Consider the following 14,393-nt stretch of genomic DNA (forward strand, 5'->3'; position numbering starts at 1 on the left):
CTCGAATTTCCGCGTAAGACGAATCTCGGGATTTCCAGCCAAAATATCACTAATTTTCGTGCAATTTTGCAAGTAGGGGGTGGTTTTCGCCACCAAATTAATTATTTGATATGTTTCTACTGAATTGAACAATTTTAAACCTTTTTAAATAGTATTTTACATTCGTTCAATACGTAAATTATTAGGTATTTCACAATGGATGTGTCAAATCAGTACAATTTGCTCATAGAACTGTCAAATTTGGAAAACCGCGTATCTCCGAATCCGCGTATAAGAGGTACCGTGTATCTCGGGGACCGCCTGTATACAGCCAAATTCCACTTACCCGCGATGTTGAAATTGCTACATGTTGAATCTGCGCTATGATCAGAATACAGCTGAATGCACAGTGGGGGATTTTTTTTAAGGTGGGAGAACTACTCTCACTGCTGTACTGTAAAGCAATTTAAATCGTAAAGCGTACTCTGCGGATGCACGGAAAGATGCGCTAGTCCACCTTGGTCAGGAAAGGGAAAAATATCGTAAGCTCAGAGCACGAATAGATATTGAATACAGTTTTTCATGAATCACTAACATTCTTCTGTCAATTGTTGTAGTGTAAAGACGTTAGGTCAGCTACGTATCATTATTCAGCGATGTAGATTGTGGTACCTGGTGAATTAAGTAAATTTCCATGACTACTTATTTAAGTTGTGAATTGAGTGCTCGGAAAAAATCTGTTTCAATTTTTTTTCAAATCTCAGTTTTGTTTCAAAACGCTATGTGGTGGACATACCTTGAATTACATGGTTTATATTATTAATGATGTCTAGTGTTTGGTGGTATGATTTTCGATAAATTACAAAGATTCGTGGCTGTGTGTGTTCATTGATTAATGCACGTTTAGTACTGTTGGAACGGACTTGTAGTAAAACAATAATTAATAGCATTCAGGTAACATAAATAAAATTTCATTTGATTATATTTTGTTTGTAAATATTTTATATTGTGTTGTTGTTGTAAAGAAATAAATCAAAATGCATGCAATTAATTGAATTCAGTTTATTTATAATTAAAGAATAACTGTTTGCAATTTAACGTATTTATAGACAAACCTTTAAAGATCAATAAAGTATTTAAGAATATATATACATATGAATATGCTGCTATTCTTCCTATTCGGCACGTAGTCGGTCTAGGCCTGTTTATACCATTGATGTGCTTGGCTATCAGTGATTTTTAAATTATCCATAACAGGAGAGTCTGTGCTGTGTACCGGGGTTCACGGTTCTTATGGAGCTTGAACCCATGACGGGTATATTGTAAGACGTGCAAGTTGATGATAGTACTACGAGACCTGTTTGCTACTATTCCAATCTGCATAAATCTCGAAAAGAAATGAAATAACCCGTTATCGCAAAGCTTTCTCACAATGGCTTTGACGGCATAACTTTCTGATGATCTTAAACTTTCAAGCCCTATTCGTGCAGTTTGTCACGAACGAGCAAAATGTCATGAAGATGCCACGGTTCCGTATAAGCATCAATAGCCTTTCACTAAAAGATATATCTTCAAAAATGTGTATACAAATGTTGTAGGTTGTGATTAAGTGAAGCACGCAAAAGAACTATGGTCATTGTGTTACATTGATTTTGAACAATGACAAAAACAAAACATATATATCATATAACTCCTACATTTTTCTTGTATTGTTTATGTACGACAGTGTGAAAAATGTTGTATGATTGATTACCATTTATTTGATGATGTCGTGATTAATTGTGACTTTACTTCCTGTTAATCATGCAGAATTTGGCAAAGAGCAATTTAAATAGTCCAGGAATGGCAATATCCAAACAAAACAAGGCTTAATTAAGAAGAAAACAATCATTAACAAATCGTTTAATTATATAAAATTAAAGTGCAGTTTAGGTTCAAATGTTGATAATATTGGTTGGTCTGGTTGTACAGTCATCAACTCGCACGACTTAACAACATGCCCATCATGACTTCAAGTCCCGAATGGACTCTACCCCCACACGTTGGAATAACTATCCTGCTATGGATGTTCAATAAGTCACTGAAAAGTTAAACTTTTAAACTGCAGTTATACTGAAGTTTTTTGTTTAACGATAACGAATAATAAAACAAAGAAAACAGTTTTCTTACATTATTGCACATCTATTTTATATACAGCGCATATTCATTCCATAAAATTATATTGGTTCTTCTTCTTCTTCTACTTGGTATAACATTTTACGTAGACATACAGTCTTTCGAGACTTAATTCATTACCACGCAACCGGAAAGTCAATCCTGGCATGGTTCATTCCAGGCTTGAACCCATGATGGGCATGTTTTTGAGTCGTTCGAGTTTATGACTGTACCATGGGACCACTCAGGTTCTATGCATTATTATTAAATTTTCATTTGACATCTCATAAACCGGCAAACGGATTTTCCATGATTATAGTAACTTTCGTTGTTTTGACCTTTAGTGACTGCATCTGTTGAATAAAAAACATTGTTTGTTCCTTAAATTCATTTAATAGAGACTATGGAGTTAAAATAAAAAAGATGGTTTGGCAACTTACTACCATTGTGCTTCGAATCAACCTCGTTCGCACCATCTACTTTACCTACATATTCTCTTACAAAATAATCATTATAAAACAAAAAAACACAGGAAAGACAGACAAATTCCCATGAAATAACATGCCTGTGCTATTCATGAAGTTTTTATGCAACGTTTTAAGGGACCACTATTTCGATATGCCATTTCATTAATATTCAACCAAGCGGCATGCAACATTTGCTTTCGTAGCTCCAATGCAATGCAAGAGCACTATTAAGTAAGATTTTTCTTTTGTTCCCATCATTTGTTCATAACCGGCGTCCAATTGCAGATTCCGACGGTTGAGATCACTGGATGCGTGAAAATGTGAAAACAATGCTCAATTTACGTGCATTAACAACCTGTTTTCAATCGAACATTGTTAAATATGTTTCTATCATGAAAAATAATAATCTGTTAGATGTAACAATGTCGTCACAAATATTTGTAATATCCGTTGAAAAATAAAATCAGTTATCAAAAACTTGTCTCTTTTTTGTAACAATGTTTATCACTATGCTTGACTTTAGACCAACTGATGAATCGAGAGATGGTAAGCATCGCATTTTTAACTTCGCAAACTTTGCTACTGTTCGTATCTATCTATACATATAAGTTCATTACTTCAACAAGGTTGTAAATTAAAATCAACAACCGATATAGATGGGATATCCAAAATGTTCGAAATGAGTTTTTTTATTTGAAAACTCAACTAACGAACTCAAAAGAAGGCAAACGTAGGATGAATTTTAATAAACAATTGTCTTGGAAAGTTAGGTAAAATCCATGGTAAGTAAGTACCTGAGTTAGGGATGAATTAGGACCTGAAAGAGATGCAAAAGCTGAAAACATGAGTTTTAATCGCTTTTCATGTTTGAGTTTACTTAGCAAAATTGGTGTAAGTGTGCCAGCATTTCATGTTATAACTCACTAAAACCTGTTTATTGAGAGTCGATTTAATTTTAAATAGCAATTTTACAACTATTTTCTCACTTTTATCCACTGAAACTAAGTTATGAGTACAAGGATTACTGTTTTTGACACGTTTTAAATGTGGTCGATGTGGTCGACAAAGACGTGATTTTTTTGGGGTACGGGGCAAAAGTGCCACTTGTATGAGGTAAGACAACATTGTTAAAATAACATAATAATTCTAGGATAATTGTAATTATTTACGTGTCTAGAGCGTCTTGAGTCACCAATATATCGTTTTTTGCCACGAAGTAATTATACTAATTATACCGCAATATTGTAGCTACTGGCCAGTTTTTCCGGCGCGGAATCCGCGCATATTAACGCAGCATATCGCTGCATGCTACTACAATCTTTGAGTTTTTGACAGCCTGTGCCTATGAAATTAAAAAATATAGATAAAAAATGACTTATTATTTCTCTTACAAACAAACAAAACTCCCTAACTGTTTGCTTTTTGCTTGCGATAATGTGCCCGAACATAAGTGTGCCACAGTCTTGCGATACAAATCTGCAGATCCCTGCAGATTTGGCACAGTATAACTAGACATAAGTACGAAACCATATGTAGCGGAATTTGGGGCAAGTGTGCCACCTTAAGCATTTCAAGTTATAATTCACTAAAACGTGTTTGTCAAAAAGCCGATTTAAATCTCATAACCATTTTACATCTATTTCCTCACTTATAAATGAGTTTCGCTTGAAAAATGTGCAAACAAAATTGTTTTTGAAGCGTTTTAAAAAGGGTCCTAAAAGACGTTGTGTTTTGGACCATGGGGCAAGAGTGCCACTCGTATGGGGCAAGACGGCCACCTGGTTAAAATAAACCTTTTTCTTAAATAATTGGAAATAGTTTCGTTTGAAGCACTAGTGTATGTATTCCTACACTCCTACATCACCAATGAACCCTTTTTGACCACCAACTGTACCACAATATGGTTTGTTACTGTTCTGTTTTTCCGGGCACCATTCCGCAACACGCTACAACAATGTTTACATTTTTGACAGCTCGCGCCTATGAAAGATGGTGGCACACTTGCCCCAAACAGAGATGGCTCTTTTGCCCCAAAAGTTGTAACTTTTTTGTAATTGAATTTTTCTGTGATAAAAAGAAAGTTTTTTTCAACTAACTTCACAAAAAAATTCACGTTTTCTCAGCTATACGGTGATGTAAATATTTTCTCGGTTGATTGTTCGCATGATTTTTGAGAGCTTATTTTGTTGGATTAAAAAATTATAAAATTCTGCTCAATTTTGAAACTCAACATAAATCAATTCAAAACAATGGGGAAATATCGATTGATCTATATGAAATTCGGCTCAGTATACCTAGTCATTGAAAAGCAATCAACTGTATACACAATTGATCATTTAACTAAAGCTTTTAAGGAAAAAAGGTTGGTGGCACTCTTGCCCCTATGGCACACTTGCCCCAAATTCCGCTACAGGTATCAATTTGGGTCTTGCCATAAGAGACTCGGAGCTTGTTTGTACTTCATGCCTTCTGAGGCAATCTGATAGTGGGGGGATTTACGATTCTAACCTGCTTCTTGTATGGAGTTTTGACACTCAGGGGCTGAAATCATGTCAACTTCTCTTCTCTTTGGCTCAACAACCGTTGTCGGTCAAGGCCTGCCTATACCACTACTTGTGGGCTTGGCTTTCAGTGACTCATTGATCCCCCCATAGCAGGATAGCCAGTCCTACGTACGGCGGCACGGTCCATTTGAGGCTTGAACCCATGACGGGCTAGTTGTGAAATCATGTCAACACCTTATACAAAACTAAATCCCAAACTAGAGCAGATTTTCAGCCGATATTATTTCAGTCTAAAAAAAATAACAAAAAATGTTGGCTTCCTTTTAACTCTACGGAACTATAACAATCATGCGTGTTGGTAAATCTGTCTTTTTGTATGTGAGACTCACTCATCGACCCATGGTAATTGACGGTAAGAAATCATCGGCTAGTTAAATCGTGCAACGAAAAGATGTTTTACACAAAAATTGAACGCATCTAGCGTTGTAGAAACTAATGCGTCTATGCAATAGAATGCCAAAATACCCTTGGGATATTTTCCTAACTGAAAAATAACCTTTTCTTTGGTCGCTCCTGCTTCTAAACGAACTTGTTTCACTTTTTTGGCCAGTTATAGCTCGACTGATAGAGGCGTTTTTTAATCCAAACTTTATTAAGTGTATTTATAGGTTATCTGCGCATGTAAGTGTTCGAAAACACTAGTAAATAATATTTGTTTTCAACAATTTGTAACAATATTATCAATTTTTACTGATTTCAAGAGACAATCTCATGCATATTATAAAGTACAGTGGACCCTCTCTTATTTGACACCTAATCTTCATCTAATTTGAAAAACCTCTCTTATTTGTAAATTTTCCACAGTCCCTTCATTTCCAGTACATTTTTATCCCTCTAATTTGGAACTCTGAAATCTGTGTCCCTCTTATTTGTGTATGGTGTTGCCATGGTTATTGAATGATGTATGCTCAAATTGGCAATCCTGTTCGCAGTTTCCTATAGCAACAGTTAAGGCTGCATACTAAATGTTTTGTCTCTTTCTTGTTCCGAAAATAAGAGAGAGTTGACTGTATAAAACAAGTACTCTAAAATGCTTTACAAATACCTCTCTAAACGAGTAAAATCTCGCGTAACGAGCAATATCATAATGGGTAAACATTGAGCATTTCTTTGACTTTGATGATCGTCGGTAAAAAATAATACTTTGATACTAAGTTTCGTTGAATATAAAACTATTTCCAGGAGGAAAACTGTCGTATGATTGAGGGACAAATTTGTGGTATATATTGACGAATGCTTATAGTGCGTTTTTCCAAATCTTCTTCTTCATGAAGGCGAGAGTTTTCCCTGCCAATAAATGTCACTTATAGGAAGTTCAAATGACGAAAGTTGAGATTGTATAGAAATTGATTTTATTTTAAATTTTACTACTCATTTATAGAAATCAAAATAAGTGACATTTTTACCCAGTTTTTCAATGTCGTAATACTATGCAGGAGTGAAAATCGCAATTAGGAGACTTTTCCGTTCATGGGAAAATCGTCAAAGCTTTGCTATATGTTAATATATAAACGTATATTAAATTTATGCTGCTGACAATTTAAAGTACTTTTTGAATAATAAAAGTATCAATACTTAAAATTTACAATAATAATCAACAAGAAATAGAAAACGAGTGATCTTCTTCTTTTTTATTGCACATAATTTCTGCCTTATGTTGACCTCTCTCACAGCCTTCCAAGTAAAATCAGACCAATTATTATACTAGATTCAGAAATCGAGCACACGGCATTCAACCCTACCATGGTGCCACAATCACGTCTGCTAGGTTTTAAGTAAAGCTCTGGGAACGTGTTGGTTGTTATTGTTTCTTATGCAAGCACTGCCATTGTTATAGCATACAATTAGCAGTTGGTTTGAGAGTTTGTGTCTGTTGTGTATTTAATCTGATGCGTAAAGATGCATAACGTAATCCATCAGATATTCTTCTCACTCATCTCACAATTATCTAATTTTTATTTTTGCTTTATTAGAAAGCTGGGATCTTGTTCCTTATTGTATCATAGCTGTTCATAGTTTCTAATTTTATGGAACTGGAAAAAAAACTGTATGGAATACATCATACATCATCATCAAATATATCACGTCGAAAACATTCGGTTCAGGTTGTAAACAACTTTTCATTTAATGTTAACCCTTTGGCCGATTTTTAGAAAATGCAACTCATAATGAAATAATGGCAAAAAGTTACTAAAAGAAAACAATTTTGCTCCATTCTGCAAACCGTAGCTTACACAAAAGTTGATGTGGAAAATGTGTGTATCGTTGTTTTATCTCCCTCCCCCTCCCCGCCACACGACTATTGAATCGAAACGGAGAACAAAAGCATAGCCCGAGTCTTACTCGGGCAAAACACTGAATGGGTTAACAACAAGCTTAGTAAATATAAGCGAAAGTTATTTGAAACGTTTTAGGTTGGACAATACTAACAACAAGGGTTGAATATAGGGCATTGGAAGTCCCAAACGAAAACAGTTACAGAGGCTCCTAATCACTAAAATAAAACATAATTGGGTTCCCCAGACCCACGAGCTACGGCATCTTCGTCCGCTTATTGATAAAAGCGCTATTGCTACCGACGTTTAATGTTATAATAGATAGATAGTTATTGTCAACTCTTTGCTATCATAAAAAGACGTACATTTTTACATGTTTGTTTTTTAAAAACTATTAGTAATACTATAAGTAATAAATGCGCATTATTATGATTTAAAAAGGTAAATACAAGCAAAGGTGTAAACGGACATATCCCGTTCAACATGATGTATAGATGTAGTTCGATGCAACAACTATCGTTTTGTAAATCAGTATTATAATGTTGCTTAGAGTATCCTGCAATCAATTTTATTTTGAGAATATATGCTGTTTCTCGTATGTTAAACGATTATCGCAGAAAATAGTTTTAAATAAATATATATATATATATATATATATATATATATATATATATATATATATATATATATATATATATATATATATATATATATATATATATATATATATATATATATATATATATATATATATATATATTTTTTTTTTTACCTTTTACTATCTGTAGACGGAGTATTTGAACAGTGTAATGCAAATGTGTCCAAACAGATTTTTGAATGAAATGCTATAAACAACATCTTCACGATACTTTCATCGTTACGGACTACTAAATTAAAACATTTCACAGCATTAGCTGCAGTGTTTGCCCAATACTGAAAATTGTTACTTTGCAGAACCTTACAATTTGAAAGTAAGTAATCCTAATGATTTATTTAGCATTATAATAAGCAAATAGTAAAATAGTATTGTTTTTAAATTTCTTTATTTTCTTTACAGTGCGCAAAATAATGTTTTTCTATACGAGGATGATACAGTTAGGTAATTAATCGTCTATAATACTGAATTGGGGATCTTTCAATATTATATTTTGTTATTAATTTTTGTTAAAAAAAATTAATGAATTTACAAAAGAAATATTGTCACCAAATTTGTGTCATTCTCATGCTAGATTTGCTTGCAAGGAAATTAACATAAAAAAGATAATTAAAATAAGTTGGCCATTGTCCGTAATTAACCAATGATAAATACATTTATAAACTTTACATTACTTTTGACATCTTTCTAGCGTGGTCGATTTTTGTGATTGAACTAACGACCATAGAGGGCCATACTGAAAGTATTCAACGAAAGTTTTATGAACCACCATTGCGACGAGGTCTACGAAGTGCACATGGAAATGTGGGTGATACAACAACTAATTCATTTCCTAGTGCGGAAATGGACAGTTATCAAGGATTGGTCGGCAGACCTGGTATTGATTTTCCGGTCCTTACTCATATTCCCAATACCGTTTTTGACTGTAAAAACCATGGCAATGGTTATTTTGCCGATCTGGAAACACGTTGTCAGGTCAGTAGGCTAGCGATTATGTGTATTATTTAATTACTACATTTAAGATTATCAGAACAAGCTACTTTTTTAATTTCAAAAATGTTCGTCAATCTTTATCTAAATTCACGAAAGCATATCCATTATTATTTGATTTTTTGTTCTACTTTCTAAAGGTGTTCCATATCTGTGATGACGGAAAGAAGATCTCGTTTCTTTGTCCAAACGGCACGATCTTTCGACAGCTTGATCTTATTTGTGATTGGTGGTTTAAAGTAGACTGTGCTTCTACACCTAATCATTTTGCTGAAAGTACCGAAATGCTGTCCCAAGCAAAGAGAGCTCGTTTACAAAGCAAACATCCTGTACTCCAACCGATCAATCACAGTGACGAAAGACTAACGGTCAGCATTCAAAATAAACGATTGATACTTGGAAATACAGCGAATTTGGGGCAACAATCATTTTTATCGAAAAATTTTGTCTCTAAAGCGCTCGAATTTAACAGACGCAACAATAGAAGCAATTCTGCAGAAACTGCCGTGATCGATGGACTTAAAAATCAAAGAAATGTTAACACTAATGATAATATTGATAGGTTATCTAATGCTGCAGACGAAATACAAGATACGGCACAAAGCGCATCGTTTGCATCTATAACTAAGAAAATGTTTAACACGTATTACGCACATGACACGCTATTCAAAGATCAAACCACCTCAAACAAACCAAGACGAGCTGAGAACATCGATGAAGGTCCTCATCGTGATTATCTTTCAACATTGCAACCGTTTAAAGATACTCGTGCAGAAAACAACAACAATAGTAACAGAAATGCAATGCACTACATGGCTTACACAACTGCACGAAAATTGAATTTGAACAGCAAAGTTACGCAATTCTATACGCCAACAGTACCCACATTCACTACCAGCACGAAAACGGTAATGGTGGGGACAGTACCGGAGGATCCCATGGTCACGACAAAGGCCACAACTATCCATCGTTTCAACAACGGTGGTGTTGGTGGATCCGAAGAATCGCAAAGCTTTGATACCCAATTCACCCATTCGCTTCGGAGAGAGGGGACAGCTGACGAAGAGTCTATTATGGATCATGCAATCGAGATTATGCAAACTATTAAAAATCTAAACATTGATGAATCTGCAAATCATAGAAGTATAGGGAAAAAAACGATGGATGATGTGAAGGCTCATACGTCCACCGTGTCTGATGGTACATTCGCTCGAATTGATCCGCGTGTAAAGAATTCATTTGGATTTTTACTGCATCCACCAGGAATTCATCAATATGTGAATGGTTTGAAAAGAATGCGGATTGTCTCTGAGCGTAACTCGAATGTCGATGTTGGACATCGTTCGCTCCTTACACAGACCACGTTGAATGAATACGATCGTCTCTTCCAATCAAACCAAAGCGAAAACGATGGAAACCGTATAGATGATGTTCATGATCACGATGTCTCAGAAGCAGAGTTTTATATGAATTCTCAAACAGAACACGACCTCGAAGGTCAATCTTCAAGGTATCCCATTTTTGGAATGTCAAATTCAACGCAAATTCGAGAACTTGCGCAAGTATTTACTCATGCTCTTTCGGCCTATCTACAAGATCCCGTGACATTTAGACGCATACTTACTGAAATTCGACCGAAAGCTCCAATAATGCAGCCATCCAGTCCAAAATCGATTGTGATGAACAAATCAGAAATCGGTGGAATGGGTAGAAATTTTCCCATTTCCATTGAAATTACAACAAACCCTTCCATTATAAATCCCATTGAATACGAACGTTTAAGGGGTCCTGAAAATTATGAAGTTTTGGATTTCTCTGACGTGACTACAACTACGTCCAATTCAAATTCAGCCACGGATTTCGAAACAACACTTCTAGATACATCAACGATGCCAACAACAACTATAGACAGTAACACCGATTTAAAAAAAAAAAAATCTAAATCAGATGAAATGTTAAGAAAGCAGGGTAAAAGTTTATCAATCAAGTTTATAACCAATAGTCGCAATGAACTTGCTGATGAGGTAAATAATGAACTAAGAGCACCGGCTTCAACTAGTTATATTGCTTCGACAAATCTAGCAAGTTTAAATGATAAAAAAAATAATACCTTAGTCATGGATTCATACATCACGAGTCAAATGAGCACAAATGTACCGCCAAATTACAGGGCACTTCCAACAGCCCCAATCAAAATTTTAACAGAGACAATTTCAGTTCCACAGTCTGTTCTAAAACCTCCAGTTATATCAAATATCCGATATCCTATGGAACAGAGATCTAAAACAAAAGAGCTACTAGAAGACGATGAGCAGCTGCAACACGCTCAAAGTGAATTTATTCTGGCTAACCAGAACAATGGCCCAATATTGGAACGAAACAAATACAGCGTGATAAGCTTACACAATTTGAAGGAAAACTCTGTATCTGTTGAAACTTTTAACACATCTAACAAAACATCGAACAAAACAAACATTACTGTTCAACATAATGTCTCACAACAACAGACTCAAGGAGGTATCATGTCCTCACGCACTACAATGTCCTACACAGTATTTTTTGACCCTTTAACAATTAACGATGAGCTTATGGAACTCGAAAAACCAACACCAACGGTAGCACATGTACCAGGAATTTATAACAAACGGCAATATGAGAGTAACAAAATTCACCTTAATACAGATACAGCCATATCTCATGCACCAAAGAAAAATATATCAGACCAATTTATGAGTGAAAATCAGCGCGATGATCCTATGATGAAAAAAAAGGCTATAGAAATGTTTGGCGACCTGAACGATGTACAAGCGGAAAAAATTATGTCCGCAATTAAAATGGCCGATAAAGATAAATCGATGCGAAGATTGATTTTGCTTTTGATACGTACCTGCGATGACGATCCAACAAGTACGGGTGAAGAATCACGAAAAGCGCTTTTAGAAGCTTTAATGAAACTTGGTGGTGTCGTGGGTCCACAACATACTGATGAATTACAAATTTTATCTTCCAAACAAATTCACGATAACACTAATCGCCATGCTAAAGAAATTGGATATGGTCAAACTACTAACTATTTGTACGATGAATTAACTGATCTGACAGAATCCCAAAATATTACAGCAACCACGGAGAACTATGCAAATATTTCTTCAAAATATGAGAATAATGGTGGAGATTCCGGAAGTCAAGACGAAGGCAGTGAGGAATGGTCTAAAGGGAGCGGAACTACGGATGCAACAACACAAATCTTTAACTCACCCGGCGAAAGCAACCTACCAAAAATTGCCACCAGCAGATGGGTATATGGTTATGACGAAACGAATCCTCCCCAGTATACAACAACACCACTACCGTCAACAGTGTTCCAAACTACAGTCGATAGTACTTCAACTGTTTTTACAATGATTACGGACCCTACAGTTATAACAACTGTGGCGGGAAGTGCAACATCAGAAACATCTGATTATGGCAGTTCTACAACCATCCAGACTACACCAGTGGACTTCTTTGATACAGAATATAGATCACGAGAATCTTTAGAATCTGATTCATCTTCAGAAATTAAACCAACTTTCACCGTATCCAAGCGTTTACCAAAAGATTTATCGAACTCATTGGCTAATTCATTATCTAATAACAAAAGACATCTATCTCCTCATAACTCCGACACACGTGCACTTGAACTATTGAAATCGCTTTACTCTTTGGCGGCTCGATGGGGATAAGTTTAGGACCTATTTTACGCATATGTATTGTATTTCTTTATGTTTAGTTTGGGTCGATATAAGGCTCAAGTATTTATTTTAACATGAGTTAATCGTGAATGACACAGTACTAACAGAAAATCTTTCATATCATTCGTACATAAATACAAATAGTCAATCTATGGAATATGTTAAAATTAGCCATGGAAAAATCGTATTTACATGAATTATAATAAACCGTACTAAGGTTTACGATCAATGTTTGTTGATGAATAATGAATAATAAATAATCGAGCCATATTTATCGTATATCGGAATCGAAGAAAGGAATTGTTATACTATTGTAAAAGCTATAGCTTGCAAAGCACTGCTTAAACTAGTAGAATGAGGAATATTTTATCCATAAAGCCTAGCAGTAGATCATGTAGAGATGTACGTATGGGTGAAGACAGCTCATGTCATAAATTATTTAAACCTCGTAAATATACACCATTTTATAATGCCCATTTTAACTAAACATAATTGTAAAACTTGTATTATTATGTGCTTAAATTAAAAATTTGTAGGTCGTACAATCCTGTGTTTCTGTGTTTTTTTCTATGTTTCCTCAAAGCCTTTTTCAAATCCTCATACTAAATCGTACTACCATATTAAAAAAAAATCATTGACAAAACCATAATTGTTGCATCCTTGGCAACAGGCTCTTTCTTTCATCCGATAGTTTATTAAACGTAAACTAACCAATCTTTCTATAGGCGGTCTTGATTTTTATTATTTTATTTTGACGCTAAAAAATCACTCTTTCATCTCCGGCTTCAGTGAAAGAGTGTCCCATAAGATCGTTATCTTATCCACGTTCGGGAGATTTCGGGCATTCGGGAGTAATCGGCGCGATCAATCCGTGACGCTTCCCACACTACACTATATCTAAAGCACCGTTTGCTGCTAAATGTTGAATGCCGTACTACACGTTGTTGCGTTAGCAACGTCCGGTGATATAGTGGTTACCGAAATAATTCACTCGCGACGGTTGGCGTTTATTTTTAACTTCACTTTATTTTATTTACTTCAAGTATGGCAGTACGTAACAGTGGTACTGTAATGAGTTCGTAACGGTAACGGTTCTGTTGGCAGTGTTTGTAGCAATATCGCTCTGATACCGGTATGGTCCGACACCTCTCGAATATAAGATCTTCATACCCTACTCCGACTCCATACGTCCACGGCGTACAGAACGGTAACATATCTCTCCAATAATCTGAGCTTGGGTACACGGGGAAATCCAACCCCTTGGGAGGATGGGTTATATGGCTAAATTATGCGGGGGGGGGGGGGGATCAGCGTCTGGTCTCCATGCAAGGGGCGGCTGGCTGGCCATTCTGTCCTGGCATCCTAAAGGACATTAATCAAGGATGCGTAGGCCCTCCTAATATACAGGAGGTTGGGGGAGAGGCCTTGCAAGCCACCCCTAGAAAACCCCAAATGCAACGAATGGAATCCAAGAGATTTCGAACCGGACTAAACGATACCGACCCACACAACCGAACAATGCTAACGATTGGAAACTCGGAACATGGAACTGTAGGTCCCTCACAACACCTGGA

At 35.6% G+C, this 14,393-nt stretch overlaps 1 protein-coding gene across 2 annotated transcripts; it reads left to right on the forward strand.

Annotated features, from left to right (window-relative positions):
• Positions 1 to 485: 485 nt before the first annotated feature.
• Positions 486 to 13,471, forward strand: LOC121600946. 2 transcript variants are annotated; one of them, XM_041929726.1, is made up of 6 exons: positions 505 to 521; positions 597 to 663; positions 8,229 to 8,411; positions 8,498 to 8,539; positions 8,787 to 9,070; positions 9,226 to 13,471. In XM_041929726.1, coding segments are annotated over exons 3-6 (3,912 nt in total). In that variant the 5' UTR covers positions 505 to 521; positions 597 to 663; positions 8,229 to 8,410; the 3' UTR covers positions 12,811 to 13,471. The 2 variants fall into 2 exon arrangements, with proteins under 2 accessions (XP_041785659.1, XP_041785660.1); XM_041929725.1 differs by having other exon boundaries at positions 486 to 933.
• The last annotated feature ends 922 nt before the right edge of the window (positions 13,472 to 14,393 follow it).

Source organism: Anopheles merus, unplaced genomic scaffold (assembly GCF_017562075.2).
Source record: "Anopheles merus strain MAF unplaced genomic scaffold, AmerM5.1 LNR4000012, whole genome shotgun sequence".
Classification (NCBI taxonomy): Eukaryota; Metazoa; Arthropoda; class Insecta; order Diptera; family Culicidae; genus Anopheles; species Anopheles merus.